Source organism: Salvelinus namaycush, chromosome 20 (assembly GCF_016432855.1).
Source record: "Salvelinus namaycush isolate Seneca chromosome 20, SaNama_1.0, whole genome shotgun sequence".
Classification (NCBI taxonomy): domain Eukaryota; kingdom Metazoa; phylum Chordata; class Actinopteri; order Salmoniformes; family Salmonidae; genus Salvelinus; species Salvelinus namaycush.
The window spans coordinates 16,136,710-16,154,951 of record NC_052326.1 but is presented as its reverse complement, the minus strand read 5'-3'; the positions used below and the strand labels follow the sequence as shown (position 1 = coordinate 16,154,951).

At 44.6% G+C, this 18,242-nt stretch overlaps 1 protein-coding gene across 1 annotated transcript in view; it reads right to left on the bottom strand.

Moving 5' to 3' along the window:
- The window catches only part of LOC120065699 (cadherin-4-like), a 66,433-nt gene extending 48,403 nt beyond the window's left edge, over positions 1-18,030 (bottom strand). The window contains exons 1-2 of the mRNA XM_039016775.1: positions 17,863-18,030; positions 3,926-4,081 (exon numbers count right to left, since the gene is read on the bottom strand). Of these exons, the coding sequence (XP_038872703.1) occupies positions 3,926-4,081; positions 17,863-18,030 (324 nt within the window). The remainder of the gene's footprint in view (positions 1-3,925; positions 4,082-17,862) is intronic.
- Between the last annotated feature and the right edge of the window lie 212 nt (positions 18,031-18,242).

The window sequence follows — 18,242 nt, the reverse complement described above, 5'->3', positions numbered from 1 at the left end:
TAATACCAGGTTCTAACACTACTCTACTCTCAGGCTCTAACACCAGGCTCTAACATTAGGCTCCTCAGGCTTTAACTCCAGGCTCCTCTCAGGCTATAACACCAGTCTCTAACATTAGGCTCTTCTCAGGCTCTAACACAAGGCTCTAACATTAGGCTCCTCTCAGACTTTAACACCAGGCTCCTTTCAGGCTCTAACACCAGGCTCCAATACCAGGTTCTAACACTAGGCTCATCTCAGGCTTTAACACCAGGCTCCTCTCAGGCTCTAATACCAGGTTCTAACGCTACGCTTCTCTCAGACTTTAACATCAGGCTCCTCTCAGGCTCTAACACCAGGTTCTAACACCAGGCTCCTCTCAGGTTCTAACACCAGGTTCCTCTCAGGTTCTAACACCAGGTTCCTCTCAGATTCTAATACCAGGCTCCTCTCAGGCTCTAACCAGGCTCCTCTCAAGCTCTAACACCAGGCTCTTCTCAAGCTCGAATACCAAGCTCTAACATTCAGCTCCTCTCAGGCTCTAACACCAGGTTCTAACACCAGGCTCCTCTCAGGTTCTAACACCAGGTTCCTCTCAGGTTCTAATACCAGGCTCCTCTCAGGCTCTAACCAGGCTCCTCTCAAGCTCTAACATTAGGCTCCTCTCAGGCACTAACACCAGGCTCTAACATTAGGCTCCTCTCAGGCACTAACACCAGGCTCCTCTCAGGTTCTAACACCAGGTTCCTCTCAGATTCTAATACCAGGCTCCTCTCAGGCTCTAACCAGGCTCCTCTCAAGCTCTAACACCAGGCTCTTCTCAAGCTCTAATACCAAGCTCTAACATTAGGCTCCTCTCAGGCACTAACACCAGGCTCTAACATTAGGCTCCTCTCAGGCACTAACACCAGGCTCCTCTCAGGCTCTAACACCAGGTTCGAACACCAGGCTCCTCTCAGGTTCTAACACCAGGCTCTAACATCAGGTTCTAACACCAGGCTCCTCTCAGGCTCTAACACCAGGCTCTAACATCAGGCTCCTCTCAGGCCCTAACAATAGGCTCTAACATTAGGCTCCTCTCAGGCTTTAACACCAGGCTCCTTTCAGGCTCTATCACCAGGCTCCAATACCAGGTTCTAACACCAGGCTCCAATACCAGGTTCTAACATCAGGCTCCTAAGGCACTAATACCAGGCTCTAACACCAGGCTCTAACATTAGGCTCCTCTCAGGCTTTAACACCAGGCTCCTCTCAGGCTCTAACACCAGGCTCCTCTCAGGTTCTAACACCAGGCTCCAACATTAGGCTCTAACATTAGGCTCCTCTCAGGCTTAATACCAGGTTCTAACACTACTCTACTCTCAGGCTCTAACACCAGGCTCTAACATTAGGCTCCTCAGGCTTTAACTCCAGGCTCCTCTCAGGCTAACACCAGGCTCTAACATTAGGCTCTTCTCAGGCTCTAACACAAGGCTCTAACATTAGGCTCCTCTCAGACTTTAACACCAGGCTCCTTTCAGGCTCTAACACCAGGTTCTAACACTACGCTCCTCTCATGCTTTAACATCAGGCTCCTCTCAGGTTCTAACACCAGGTTCTAACACCAGGCTCCTCGCAGGTTCTAACACCAGGCTCCTCTCATGCTCTAACACCAGGCTCTAACACCTGGCTCCTCTCAGGTTCTAACAACAGGCTCTAACACCAGGTTGTAACACCAGGCTCTAACACCAGGCGCCTCTCAGGGTCTAACACCAGGCTCCTCTCAGGGTCTAACACCAGGCTCCTCTCAAGTGGTAACACCAGGCTCTAACACCAGGCTCTAACACCAGGCTCCTCTCAGGCTCAGGGTTGTTTATAGTTGTTTACAGTTGCCAGTCCAGTCCACTAGACCTTAACAAGCACCCAAGGACATGTATGCCTTATTGATCCCTCCCATGCCAAGAGGTGTAGCAGCAGGTGTACTAACATCCACCAGCCTCATAAAGAGACCAGACACCACGGGGCCAGCCTGGCCAGGTTAGACCTCCACCTCCAACAGATGAGAGGCTCTGGAATAGTGACTGATACTGTCGGAGTAATGACAGACAGGACCTCATCTGGAACTAAGTGGACCAACAGGAACCCTGAGAGATGAGTGAGTCAGGCCAAGGAGAGATGAGAGAGAGCTGCAAAAAGCAGGGAGGGCCTTGGACTTACTGACTGACAGTATCTTAGAGTTGGCTGCTAATCTGTTATGGAGAACTGTGTGTTTTAAGTGTTTGTTATACAGCTAAATCTGTATTTAGGATTAACACATTTTTTTATGAGCTGGTTTACTAAGGTAACACAAACTTGATATTGTGTTATATAGGGTGGCAGGTAGCCTAGTGGTTAGAGCGTTGGGCCAGTTACCGAAAGGTTGCTAGATCGAATCTCGAGCTGACAAGATAAAAATCTGTCGTTCTGCCCCTGAACAAGGCACTGTTCCCCGGTAGGCTGTCATTGTAAATAAGAATTTGTTCTTAACTGACTTGCCTAGTTAAATAAATAAATAAGCCCATACGGACTGGGAACAAACAAAAATGTAAATCAAATCATGTAATATAATCATGTTTACAGTAGGGCTATCAGAACGTGATGTGGTAGTGGCATTGTTATGAGATGTTGTGAGCATGTCTGAATTGTGCAGTAAGAGTTCACGGGGTACATGTTCCAGTCTGATGGGGGTAAACAGGCAACTGGAGACAATTTGTGTGATCCTCAAACAGAACACCCAGAACACCGCCTGTTCATTAGCAGTGGAAGACAAACACACTACTTTTCCAAGCCGTCTCTCTCTCTGCTGAAAAACCTCAATCTAGCCTAATTGACAGCTTGAGTGGCTGCAGAAATCTGTGCTTTGTCAAGGCAATTTTTCTTTCATTTCGCACAGAAAGGAAAGTCTGGCCCAAACAAGACTGTGTTGGTAAAGGGCAGTACTCAGAATCTGAGACAGCAGTACTCGTGATTCCCAGTCTTTTGCTGAGAATATGCACTTCGCGACTTCTAAAACCGCTCACATTTCGCGATTTCCTTGTCCCAAATCTTTCATTCCGTCCACCATCAACCCCAGGAAGTGGGTGCTCACATTACACGATGATGCCCTAGTTGATCCTGCCCTGCATTTCCTGGTTGCTGTAGGAAAGAAATTCCGGTACGCAAACAGTGAGCTGCTTCATTAGTGTTTACATTATTATGTGTCGAAACATCAAAAAAGAGACGGAGGCGCAGAATATGGACTTAATATGAAATAATAATGATAACATGAAATTATCTTTTTGGTTTCTGTCATGGTAGGAGTTCTGGTAGGATGCAGATGTAATATTGGTGGAGTTTGTTTTGCATGGCCCGGTGCCCCAGGTGTGTGAGCGATTTCAATTAAGGACCAATGGAATGGTCTAAAATATTCAAAAAGGAACTCGCCCATTGAAAAGGCAGCTGCGTTCTCTCCACAGCACCACCAATATGTCTTCCATCACCTCGGTCCACACGGTGCATGTTGTTGTCGCTTTCCTCTTCGCCATCATTGTTTTGGTCTAACGTGCTGAACCCTCATTGGCTATTGGCAGCAGTCCTTGCCCAATTGCGTGGTAGAACTGCTCATACTACAAGATGCATGACCAAAATATCAAAATATTGGACATGTCAGATATCCGACAGGAGTCTGGAGAACGGAACAGCCATCATCGGTGTGTCCTTGACCCGCTAAAACTACATGAGTCCCGACGTACTGATCCTAGCCCAAGTTCATAGAACATTTGTTGGAACATTTGTTTTGCAGTGGCAAAAATGTTGTGAATTCGTGGCAAAACTGTGTCGTGTTTGCCTGCCATTACTGTGTCACTGTGAATTACGGCTGCCACCCTGCACAGACAGACGGACGGACAGACAGATGTGTGGAGGGACAGTAACAAGCACTGTAACTCACATGGTAGGAGGCCCTCTCCTCTCTGTCCAGGGGTCTGGTGACAAACATCTTGCCGTGCACAGGGTCGATGTTGTACACGTCAATGGGAGGCTGGTCCGCCCCTGCTCCAGTGATGCTGTAGCGTATCCCTTTCTCCAGGTCCTGGTCCGAGCGGATCTGGCAGAGGGAGATATAAACACTATGTATTACACGTTGTATGAGACAAGCACGGCTCAGAAAGGGTACAGGGCGATATTTGTGGTCCTTTGTAGCTCAGTTGGCAGAGCCTTTTGCTTGTAATGCCAGGGTAGTGGGATCGATTCCCGGGACAACCCATACGTAGAATGTTTGCACACATGACTAAGTCACATTGGATAAAAGCATCTGCAGCACGTCATAGAATATCACCCTGTGTTGTTTTGACTTATCCGACAGTTTAGATTGAATGAGAGCCTTAAGGTTCCAAGGTTGGTCATGAAGATTCAAGTGAGTCACAATCTAAAACTGTCAAGAGCACTTGACAGGGAATATGATGAAATGTATGATACTAAAGAAGATGTACGGTGAGGCACATGCATCTGCTCTGATCAGCCTAACACTTCCTTACAAAGAAGCCCTTTGAGGACTGAACTCAAAGGAAGAGTTGGTAAATGTGCAAGTTAGAGCTAAAGTGCAAAAGAGAAATCTGTCTGCTTGTGATAATTGGTTCTGAGAGGTGTAGCGCAAGTGAGATGGCAGATTGAAGATTAGATTTCATTTACTTTTAAGTGGTGGAAAGTTTAGACAATTTTCTCTCAATTTGCATATGTTTTTTTTTTAGGGCAAACTGTTTGTGTTTTTACCTTTAGAGAATCATTTTTTGTCTCTGAGGGGATTGAACCATCTCCACGGTAACAAGTCGGGAGGAGTAATCACACATTCAAATTGTAAAAATAAATCCTCTCTCTCCCTCCTATGCAATTTTCCTGGTCTGTGGGGCTGGAAATCATGCGTGAAAATGAAATTACTTCATCCGACGACCGGCAACTGGCTTTTGCATAAAACATTTCTCTGTTTGAACATGATACCCTTCTCTTAATTTCCAACACATCCATCCTAAACTCACTCACTACCTGCCACAGCAATCTCTTTTCCATGACCCTCGACTGTCGTCTTTCCCATTTGCAATCAATTCAAATAGGAGACATAATGGCTAATATACAGGTAACTGCCAAAATAAAGGAAACACCAACATAAAGTGTCTTAATAGGGCGTTGGGCCACCACGAGCCAGAACAACTTCAATGCTCCTTGGTATAGATTCTACAAGTGTCTGGAACTCTATTGGAGGGATGTGACACCATTCTTCCAATATAAATTCCAACATTTGGTGTTTAATGGTGGTGGAAAACGCTGTTCCATAGAATCTCCTATAAGTGTTCCATTTTGTTGAGATCTGGTGACTGAGACTCAGACATTGGCATATGGTTTACATTGTTTTCATGCTCATCCGGCATTTTTATATATGATGGGATGTTAATTGCTTACTAACTCAGAAACCACACCTGTGTGGAAGCATCTGCTTTCAATATACCTTGCATCAAGTGTTTCCATTATTTTGGCAGTTACCTGTACATGTGTTGTGTGTAACACTTCAATCTTTCTGAGATCGTGTGTGGGCAGTAGGGCATTTTATCGCAGACGTTATCTATCAAAGCACTCAGGCAACTCTGATCAGTGTGACTGACTGACTGGAAGCACTGTTCTGTGATGATTACTCTCTCCATCTAATCAGACGTATTCCTCTCCACCCACAGACCCACATCTCTAGTCACACTGACTGGATGTGGCTACGCAACACTGGAATTTCAATCTCAAATGCGTTTCAGAGAGAGGATATGTAGAATAACAGATTGCTCACACATACTGCTTCCTTGAATTAATATCACCTCTATTAAGAGTTGAGCAATATGCGGAGGCTGTATATTCTTCCCTATCCCAAAAAATGTAAAGTCAAATATATTAGTAAAACACACATTCTAGTTGCGGAAAGGTACAGAATTCTTTAACAGAGCGGGAATGTCTACATACAACAGTATTTTCCCCCTGTGTACAAATGAGGCAGCTCTGTAGGCACCCATGTCTGTGTGTACTGAAATGTTTGACAGGTAAAGGATTCACTCTGCGGGCTCTAACGTGTGCATCAAAATGACTATTTCAGTTGAATCATTCAGGAGGCCGCCATGTGGAAAATACACATCTGAAATTTCCACATGCCTTGGATCCGCATCCAGATTCCACACCCAGGCATGCGGTCTCTTCATAGAACATCAAAGCCACGCTGTGTTGATGACATGTTAAGTTTAATAGACCCAAGAGGAAGGAAGCTTTCACATGTCACTTCGCCTCTGCTGCTAGCTGCTTAGAATTCCACTTTAAGGCCACTTGAGACCAGATGTCACATTCTTGGAGTGTCTCTTAATGAACACTCGTTGTATCGATAAATTGAATAAATGAAGAGGTGCGGAATCTCAGAGTCCTGGGACTCCCCTGAGTGACGACTGCTCAATTGAGTTGTTTGAATGGAGTGCTAATGATGAAAGGCAGCTTTTCTATCCTTCCGTCTCGCTCTCTCCCTCCCTCCCCTAGATGGGATAGACTAGAAGATGTAAAGGACGGGTTGGTTCTGTGTCTGACAGAACAGATATCTGATAAGTGACACATTTGTAGTTCTTTAAGAGTGGCTGCCTTAATTACTGTCAACCGTGGACAGATGAAGAATCAGATGATAAATTAGCATTCTGTTTAACTCTCCGGGGAGAAAGAGAGGGAGAGGCAGCAAAACACAGACAGAATCTAAAGGAATACATTTCCATTTATTTAGCACTGCTGTGCCTCTAATTAGTTCACTAGTGGGAACTTTCAGTCGGTCCATTTAATTGATTCAAGTGTTTATGATTGCGCCTGTCCATTTGATGTCTACACTGATAGGGAGTAATTTGATGTCTACACTGATAGGGAGTAATTTGATGTCTACACTGATAGGGAGTAATTTGATGTCTACACTGATAGGGAGTAATTTGATGTCTACACTGATAGGGAGTAATTTGATGTCTACACTGATAGGGAGTAATTTGATGTCTACACTGATAGGGAGTAATTTGATGTCTACACTGATAGGGAGTAATTTGATGTCTACACTGATAGGGAGTAATTTGATGTCTACACTGATAGGGAGTAATTTGATGTCTACACTGATAGGGAGTAATTTGATGTCTACACTGATAGGGAGTAATTTGATGTTTAGTTGATGTTGGTCATCTTATTTCTTTCTCGTTCAACATTGGATTTTTCCATCCTCAAATTATTCGCAAGAACCCAGAAATAAATAAATCAACAAAGAAAGACCTTGTGGACAGATATATTTAGTAAGGTGTGCTACAGGCTCATATATAAATGGGAATCTGAGGTTTACACACTTTGATAGTAAAAAAAAAAAAATGGTTGAAGGCCAGGCCGCACAAATTCCTTCATTCTATGACGTCTCTCTCCTTATTTTTGTAGGCCGTCATTGTAAACGAGAATTTGTTCTTAACTGACTTGCCTAGTTAAATAAAGGTTGTGTGGGGGGGGGGGGGGGGGGGGGGCAGAACCGAGTTTGGGAAACCCTGGTGTAAAGTGTAAATAGAAGGGAGATCGTTGTAACCCTTACTAGCTAACATTGTCATTAAAAGGCCACTACTTTGTACCACTCTCTATCGTGGAGAAAGATGAAGTAGCACTAGTCTGAGGTGGCACCTCAACAGTACATGTAGAGAGAGTCAGAGGGATAAGAAACAGTTACCATCAGCCCTGAGACATTGTGACCGTGCGTTGGATAGTAAGAGGGGGTGATGACAGACAGATCGGGCAATGCCAGCCAATCAGGAGACAGGAGATGACTAAGCCTTCTGGGAACCTCTCTGCCACACTGCAGCCGTCACAACTGTCACCCCTAATTAAGAGCTCTCTGCAAATATCTGCATGGCTTTAATGGGAATTATATGCGACACCACCATTTATTCTCAATGTCTGACTGGTAAGTTAACGCTCTCTTTCCCTTTTCCTCCTTATTTTCTCAACTCCCCTCTGTCTCTCTGCAAGACTCTGCCTCTCTCTTAGATGCACATGCACACACAAACCAATGTCTAAAGTACTTGCTAAATAGATAGTTGTGTCAGCAGTCAGAATAGTGAGAATAGTGAATTGCTGTTCACAGGCTTTCCTTTAGGGGGCGCTACAGGCGATCATACAGGGCAGTGATCAGGATGGATACTTCCTCATAGGGGCGTTTAGTGTCTTTGATAACAAGAGGCTACATGATTGAAGTGATATTCAAAGACAGTATAGAGTATGAGAAAAATGAAATCCCAGAGAAGCACAGGAATCCCTGAATCATCTCTGTTTTGTGCGAAGCCATTTCATTCTGATGATGCATCCTTTTGTCATTCAGTATCTTTGTTCCTTTTGTTCAACATCAGGGAAATGGCAAAAGTACATGCTTTGTTTGACTCCCCCTAAATGTAAGTGTTGTCTTGCTGTGATCTTTCCTGCTGTATGCTTGTCTGTCTTCAAAGAGCTGACAGAAAAGATATATCTGGTTTTGATGATAGAGAAATTCAGATTCTAGCATAGGGCATTTATTACAAACACACACACACAGACAGACACACAGACAGACACACAGACAGACACACAGACACACAGACAGACAGACAGACAGACAGACAGACAGACAGACAGACAGACAGACAGACAGACAGACAGACAGACAGACAGACAGACAGACAGACAGAGAGACAGAGAGACAGAGAGAGAGACTGAAATAAAATACCAACTAGGCGATATTCAAAGCTCAAGTTTTTCCAGCCTTCAAAGTTTTCCGTCCTCATACAAAATAAAATAACAACCTTACATGCAAGAATGCAAGCATATAAAAACATGCCAGTTTAGTGGCACTGGAAAACAAAATGAATTGTTGAGATATTTTTTAAAATAGTCACAGTGGAGGTATGCCTGGAGAAGAAGCTGCATTGAGCTCAGGTTTAATATCTCTCAAGTGAGAGCCACTGACAGCCACAGTCGCACACAGTTATCCCTGATCCCATAAAGAACAGCTGTGTCTGCGGCTCTGCACACAGGGTACTCCATTATGGATCGGAAGCTGAATGGGAAATGAACAAAGCACAGTGCCAGGGCACTGAAATATGGATTTTAGTTTCTGCTCCCTCTCCTTCGTTACCCCCTCTCCTCTCTCTCCCCTCTGTTCCCTCTCTGCCCCCGCTCTCTCTCCCTCTCTCTCTTCCCTCCCGCGCTGTCATTCCCTGAACAGGTACCACAGAGAGGAGCTCCATCAATATAAATGAGCAGTAGTAGCCACCTGAGGAGGAAGTATTCCTGGGCTGCTATTGACATTCACACTCAGACATTCTACTCCATTCTACTCCACACACAATGTCCTATTGAGCTAAATCCTCTCAGCCCACGGAGCAACTTGGCCTAATCCTCTACTGCAATAATTGGCCAAATATCCATTACTTTATCTCAGTGAAAAGTTGAAGAATATGTGAAAGATATGTGGGGACATGATGCATAGGTCTACTTCTTTGTGTGTTCAACTGCTCTCCCTAAGAGATGCTTTGATCTGGGGTAAGAGAAGAGAAGAAATACCCCAAAATACAGCAACAAATATGTATTGTCACAAACACCAGATAGGTGCAGTGAAATGTGTTGTTTTACAGGGTCAGCCATAGTAGTACGGCGTTCTTGGAACAAATTAGGGTTAAGTGCCTTGCTCAATGGCACATCAACAGGTTTTTCTACTTGTCGGCTCGGGTATTCAAACCAGTGACATTTCGGTTACTGACCCAACACACTAACCACTAGGGAGATAGTGTTAGGTAAGAAAACAAAGAGGTGAAGTAACAGGAGAGAAAACAACTTCAGAGAAAATAAATATACATCTGCAGAGACACATCTCCAACCTCATAGTCATATCACATAAACAGGCTACATTTACGCTTTACAGCGCCAGCAGCACTTTCCCAATACAAACAGCATCACATTAAAGACATGCTTTCAGAGAGACTTCATGTCTTCACCGAGAGGCTCTGAGCTTGAGAGTAACCTTGTTGCAAACAGATTTCTTGACACATAAATTTTTTCCACACCTGGTCTTACTCTGAAATATTCTACAAATTGGTGGTTTGGCCATTGTGTCGCAGGCACAAAAACACACGGACACACATATGCACGCAAGCACATGCACACAAACATATTATTACCCTGACGGAGGTGCAGCACGTGGGGTAGAGGGGATAATTAGAAAGAGTACAAATATTAATGGAAATTAAAAACAGACTAACAACCCCAATTATTACATTAGCCGGCCAATTTAGATCAAAGCTCAGAGAAGCCAGCAAGGATTTGTTGAAATAGACCAGTGGCCTCTCTGCATTAACAATCATCCCCATCCAGGAAGAATAGAGTAGAAACAGCCACACATTCTGCCTGCAAGTCAGACTGCAGTATAAAGCCAGCCACATTCCCTTGCTCTCCAGGCTGAATGGATGAGGCAGAGGGCAACACTGCTTTTTTCTCCACCCCATAAAGACAGAGGGCCCTGGAGACAGATGACTCGTTAAATGGCTGCTTTCTTCCCGGTCCCTGAGGTTTCTTAACACAAGGACAATAGGCAGATCCCAGGAGACGGCCGTACAGGGAAACACACTATGTATAATTAGAGTAAAGATGTGGCTGCTGCCATTTGGTGGGGGAGGAGGAGGAGGAAGGGGAAGAGGAGTGGGGGGGGGGGGCAGGTTGGGTTTGTGCTGCTGCTGCAGTTTTCCTCCACCGCTGCTTGCTAACCTCCCTCCCTTCTATTGCCCAATCTACTTCCACGACTCAATCTGCTTCCTCTAGCCTATTCCTGGGAGACCTGCAGAATGCACCAACACTTCCAATCCGGCCAATCACCAACACCCTGAGGCTACATTAGCGCCCTATTGGCAAGCTGTGGGCAACCAAAGCCTGGCGAATCAGGTGGAGCCAGGAGCTGAATGGATTTTTTGGTTTGGCTGTGGGAGGTGCGAGGCCTGCCAATGAGGGCTCAGGAGTGGCATTGTGTGTCTCTGAGGGAGGCTGCCAGAGGGGTCAAGGCTGAGGACTGCAGGCTGACAGTTATTTAGTGAGGGGCAGAGCTCTCTGTCAGTCAGTGGAGGCAATGCCTTTGTACAGCTAGGTCCGCTGTAATGGGACTGTCACCCTCTAATTGTCCAACTGGGATGCTGCAAATACAGGCACAAGCACTTAGGACACAAACGTGCGGGCTCAAGCGGACACACACACACACACACACACACACACACACACACACACACACACACGCACACGCACACGCACATCCTATACAAGTTTCCTAATGCATTTTAATGTTACGTTTTTAATAAAAACTAGCGGTAACATAGAGACATTATGCTAGACTAAAATAACAGTGGAATATGAATGTATTAATAAACCAATAAAGTGTTCCCATCTAGTTCTAAATAAACAGCATTACCATGCCACAGAGATGATTCTCTCCCACACATACACCAACTCCAGCTGCTGAACTGAACACCAGGTTTATTGAGTCGAGAGACAACAGGGTTTCATTTAGTGCCAAAACGGGTTCCTGGAAAAGGTGCACAGTTGTGTACAACGTCATCCATTTCTCATGATATGTTACGTCCTGCAAAGACGTACATTTTAGTTTCCTGCAATTCGTATGATATGTTACGAATTCAAATTTCGTACAATATGTTACGAATTTGTAAGTGCTGAATCTCACCGGAGAAATCATCAGAGCGAGGGAAACAGCGCCCTCTGTCTCAGTATGTGTAGCCCATGTATCTGTTGCTGTCTGGACCAAAAGAGTACAACATGTTGCCGCTGTAGCATTTGATTGATCGATCCCAGCAAGCATTTGGCCAGTTTGGATTTGGCTTCAGATCACTCAACTCACTTCCTTTGCAAAACATCATTTTCAGAAAAACTTCTCAGTTTTCTTGTGTTGTCCTGCAGTAGCTAGTGTGCTAAATCGTCCCTTTCCTGAGCCATGGATGGAGATGGGGATTTGGACTTGTAGTTTTGATGGCGATTCTGATCTAACCATAAATGAATATGTTGTGCCACTGGCCTGAGACGATTGAAGTTCAATATGTAGCCTAGTAGGCTCACATTAACCAGCTAGCTAGCTAACTTAGCTGGTTCATTGTTGCCCATGGGAGGAAGTCAGTCTAGCAAGCATTTTAGCTAGGTAGCCTATGACAACAAAAACTAAAATTGTACTGTATGACAGAGTCATAGACCCATTGTGCCAACATGAAAGAGAGGAGGATGGCATTGACGTTCAACTAGTCTACAAGCAGGATGAAGGTCTACACCTGTTGTATTCGGCGCATGTGACAAATAACGTTTGATTTGTAATATGGCTTTTTACTGGCTTTGCTTGGCTTCCTCAGGGATTTTACCCATGCACCGCTACTGAACTTGATAACTCCATAACACCTATCCTGAGGTGAGGTCTCATATTATGCATCATTGGTTGTCTTTAGTAAAGGAACAACATGAGCCTAGTCTGATTGGTGTCTGCCTCATTGTCCTTGACATGGTGAAAAGAATTTCATAACTTTCCAAAGCACACCGTCCAGATTACAGCTCCAACCCACTTCAGAGTGGGCGTTCGCCTTCACATACCAGGACTTCAATCAAAGGCCCTCTCATTCCATTCTTCTGCTTTGCCCAAGGACTGTGTTTTTACAACCTTACCTCCTATTTCCATCCCTTCTTTTATCATGATTTTGTTCTTTGGTGTGTCTGTCTGACTGGCAGTCAGTGGTGAGGCTTGGTGGAGAGGAGAGAGCGAAGCAGAGAGGCTCATCTTACCTCGTTTGGACTGGTTTCCATCAGATGTGGCTCATTGGGTCCAGTCTTAGGTGCTGGAGGAGACAGTTGAGATGCGCCTGAAACTAATGCTGCTCTCTCTCACCTCACAGATTTACTATGCTCTTCAAATGGCTTATATCTCCCTCTCTCCTCCTATCTCAACTGTCCCCTTTTCTCTCTTTCATTTATCTGCTCCCTCTATCTGCTATCTATTTAGGCCTAGCTGTTTTTCAATCTCTATTTCTATTCCTCTTCCCTCTGTCATGAGCAAAAATGTATTTGACAGTGAAGGCATCGGAAGCATATTGCATTCTACCACAATGGTAAACCATTGCCACCAAAGCAACACTTCTTGAGATTGATCATGAGTGAATTGCACATAAAACCTCTGCAGTGGAATGCTGGGGCTGTTAGTTTCACTGATAATTTCCCCTCTGTTCATAAGGGGAAGGGGTTTACTCAATGTGTCATGCAGTAATGTCCCTTATAAACGTGTTTAATAAACCGATCCTGGACCAACACACCACTGCAGCAGCAGCTGGACTGTCTAGGATTTTCAGCACTGCACAGGGGAGAGAGAGAAAGAGAGGAGATGGTGAATGGTGATGGTGGGCGGTGGTGGTGGTGGGTGGTGGAGGTGATGGGTGGCGGATTGTGATGGTGGTGATGGGTGGTGGAGGTGATGGGTGGCGGTGGTGGGTGGTGGATTGTGATGGTGGTGGAGGTGATGGGTGGCGGTGGTGGTGGTGGGTGGTGGTGTGTGGTGGAGGTGGTGATGGTGGTGGTGGGTGGTGGTGTGTGGTGATGGTGGTGGTGGGTGGTGGGATGTGGTGGTGTGTGGTGGAGGTGGTGATGGGTGGGTGGTGGTAGTGGTGGGTTGTAATGGTGGTTGTATTTGGTATTTTATTAGGATCCCCATTAGCTGTTGCAAAAGCAGCAGCTACTCTTCCTGGGGTCCACACAAAACATGACATAATACAGAATGACATAATACAGAACATCAATAGACAATAACAGCTCAAGGACATAACTACAGTTGAAGATGGAAGTTTACATAAACTTAGGTTGGAGTCATTAAAACTTGTTTTTCAACCACCACCAATTTCTTGTTAACAAACTAGAGTTTTGGCAAGTCTGTTAGGACATCTACTTTGTGCATGACACAAGTCATGTTTCCAACAATTGTTTACAGACAGATTAGTTAACTCATAATTCATTGTATCACAATTCCAGGGGGTCAGAAGTTTACATACACTAAGTTAACTGTGCCTTTAAACAGCTAGGAAAATAGAAGCTTCTGATAGGCTAATTGACATAATTTGAGTCAATTGGTGGTGTACCTGTGGATGTATTTCAAGGCCTACCTTCAAACTCAGTGCCTCTTTGCTTGACATCATGGGCAAATCAAAAGAAATCAGCCAAGACCCCAGAAAAACAATTGTAGACCTCCACAAGTCTGGTTCATCCTTGGGAGCAATTTCCAAACTCCTGAAGGTACCACGTTCATCTGTACAAACAATAGTACGCATGTATAAACACCATGGACCTCACAGCCATCATACCGCTCAGGAAAGAGACGTGTTCTGTCTCCTAGAGATGAACGTACTTTGGTGCGAAAAGTGCAAATCAACACCAGAACAACAGCAAAGGACCTTGTGAAGATGCTGGTGGAAACGGGTACAAAAGTATCTACATCCACAGCAATATCAACATAACCTGAAAGGCCGCTCAGCAAGGAAGAAGCCACTGCTCCAAAACCTCCATTAAAAAATGCCAGACTACGTTTTGCAACTGCACATGGGGACAAAGGTGGTGGGTGGAGGGTGGTGGTGGTGGTGGGTGGAGGGTGGTGGTGGTGGTGGGTGGAGGGTGGTGGTGGTGGTGGGTGGAGGGTGGTGGTGGTGGAGGTGGTGGGTGGTGGTGGTAGGTGAGGATAATAAGGATATGGCCGGAGCCAGACATCCCTGGAAAGAACAGTAAAATCAGATGATTAAAGTGGACATCAGACTCCCTCCACTCCAAGCCAGCACTAATGGACTTAAAACAGAGAACAGTCCCTAATTGGAAACCAACTGGCTGATCATGAATGTTGTGTGTTTATTGTTTATTATCCAGACTCTGTTTTAGATGTAATTGGGGTTAAACAAACCACAAACAATAACCCAGGCACATTTACCTCCTGCGGCCTCATATGACTTGTGTTGATGGAAACATTTCTCCATGTGTTCAACTAAATCAAACCGGCCAACCTGGTGAAGGTTTCTCAGATGAAAACAGGGAATTACTTTAAGTTGTGAACCCTGGTGAATCTGGCTGTATGGGACTGTCTCACCTCATAAAAGAGCTAGAGAGATAGTCAGAGAGTTTCTACAGCTCTGGACGTATGGGGGAATCGGTGTGCTGCTGTAGCCACAGAGGTTGTTCTCGGCCACCTCTAAGGGTGTTTTCACACTTGGTCCAGAGCACACTCAGCCAATTTTTGTGCAGTGTGAACACTCCAAAGGAACTCAGACCCTTCAAAAGGGCCACCGAAGTGAACCAAACTGAAGTGGTTTGAGTTCAGTTCGCTTTAATTCCTCAGTCCGGTTCCCTTTTTTAAGGCAATGTGAACACAACGCTCCCCAGGCTTGGGGACTGCAACACCATTTCCCCTCCCATAACCCTCACATTGGTGCCACAAAAGAGAAAAGATGATAATGTTCAGGTTTGCGGAAAAACCTTTTTTGGATATTGATTTAGAGATTGTCAAGCATGCACAGAAATTTTCAAATATGTGTGCATTTTATGTTCATATTATTTGTTTGCAATATGTGATCTACAGGCTAAGAGCACTTCATAAGCAGTTTATTTGATAGTGGGGTTTGAATAGTGTGAGAAGACACCAACATATTGGGTGAGATAACATAACATAGGGTAGAAAATCTATTCTAGGTCTTAAAGGGGCAGTAGCCTACGTTGGGAGTACAATATTCAATTACAGCATTATTTAATCTGTAGTTCTTCTGCTATTTATTCTGTTACCAATAATATTGAGGTACATGTTAATAGTATCTTCTGATTACAATTATTAGGTCAATTCTTTTAACTAAATGCAATCTATTAGCTTCCAAAACGTAAGTACACTCCTAAAAAAAAGGTTTCCAAAAGGGTCCGCATAGGAGAACCCTTTTGGTTCCAGGTAGAATCATTTTTGGATTCAGGTTGAACCCTTTTGGGTTCCATATAGAACCCTCTGTGCAAAGGGTTCTACATGGAACCTAAAAGAGTTCTACCTGGAACCAAAGGGGTTCGACCTGGAACCAAAAATGCTTCTTCAAAGGGAACCTTTTAGGTTGTAGATAGCAATTTTTTACTAAGTGTGTAGGTATATCTAGCTGTTCTGATGTAATGGCTTGTCCTGTAAAAACCCAGAGTACATTGAATGAATGTTGGAAAAATATCCTGGATCCTTTCTAAACATAGAAATGCGAATGCAAAGAGAACGCAGACCACAAAATAGGTGAAGTGAACTGGCAAAAGAGCTGAGTCCTAATTCAAATGCAAGGGCAGTGTGAATACAAAGATAACTGAGTTATTTAGCTTTTTTTTTACCCCAGAGTTCACTTTAAAGAGGACTGAGATCGGTTATTTTAAAGAGGACTATATGTGATGCACCCCCTAAGACAAGAGAGATAAAGAACTAAATCCCTTCTTCTCTCTTCACTGGCTAGCTGTCGCAATGGAACGGCCTAGTAGGCCAAGCGGTGTTGCAGGGAGAAGAGGGCATTTAATACCGCACTGGGCCACAGATGTGATGCACCCCCCCCCCCCCCATGGTTAAGGAACAGAGCTATTTTACTACAGCTAAAGGCTATAACCGAAGCATGCGCTTGCACACACACACACACACACACACACACACACACACACACACACACACACACACACACACAAAGGAACTGCCGGGGTGTCAGTAAACCCAACCATCTGACGCTGAATATGAAGGAGATGAAAGGAGATGAAGGGGTGTTCATTTCTCCAGCAGGGTGGTACAATCCTACGCCTCCCCTCATCCACCCTGCTCCTGTAGTCTGTGTGTTTGTGTGGGTGAGTGAATGAGTGTTTTTTGCTTTGGTGGAAAATCTGCCCTCTTGCCGACTCGTTGGTGAAAGGCGATTTCAGTAATCCGGGAGTGTAAGCCGCGCGATACAAATGGGCGTGAGGGAGCTCTGTGTTGGCCCAGAGAAAGCTATCCCTGGCCTGGATGTCTGAACAGAGGCAGCACAGTTTCCAGGAGCATCCTGGAACCATGGAGCTAACAGAAAACTAACCACACTGGCAGAGCTGCCATATAATGCCAACAGGAATGGAGTTGGTTTGTCACTTCTAAGACAGTTATAGTAAAATCCCTGCTGTCTAATGAGCTAGTTTACGTCATTTAAACAACTCCTGCATGGCTGCATACACACACACACAAGCAACTGAAAGTGTGCTAAACACTCCTAAATTCATTGAACAACTGGTGAAGCAGCGCTGTGTGTGTGTTCATCTGTCTGTATCCTCTTGTCTGGGTTTCTGTCTGTGTAGAGTTTTAAGGCGTACAAGACCAATCACTTGGCGCTGCATCACCACTCAAATCATTCTCTTTACCTGCTGAAGGTCCTTGATAGAAACTACCAGTGTGGTGTTCTGTTCAGCCCTTCATAGTGATTGTATGAGATCTATTCTACCCTTCTCTTCAGTTGCCTAGGTGAGTGACCCTTAGACAAACGTGGGATGTCTGGCTTGAAGATGTCTCCGGCTTTGGCTCAAATAAAAGTAAAAAGCCTTATGATCCGCGGGAGCGAAAACAGAGCAAGATCGAGTTGTTGTTATCAGAATTGACGATGAACTCATTTCTAGTTTACAACACAGGCATAAGCAACTACCAACTGAGAATAGGATGATATATACAGTAGCTTTTTAACATTTCAAAAAGAGAACTTCGACTTAACTGCACATCAGTAGTTCTTGATAAGTGTGATAACTGTCACTCACTCTGACAAGCATTTGTGGGAAGGGTCCTCTAGAGTTTTCGGGCACATTGATTGGTGGGATGACCCAGTCTCGCTTCTGTCGTCTCAGACCATTGGCAGAAGAGCTTCTTTGATGTTTCCGTGGAAACTTGATAACCCTGGGATTAGAGTCCCAGGCCCTTGCAATCATATCCTCCACTCCAATCTGAAAAGACAAGAAATCAACACATACTGTACATTGGCTGACCTACAGTATTCAACAATAACTTGAGAGCCAACTACACAATGTAAAGTCTCAATAGAAAGGAGTAGTGTGTCAATTAATTATTTGTTCTTCTAAAAGTGTAGAGTATGGAAAGTACAGGTGACTAATCCGTCATGAAAATCAACCTTGTCAGATGA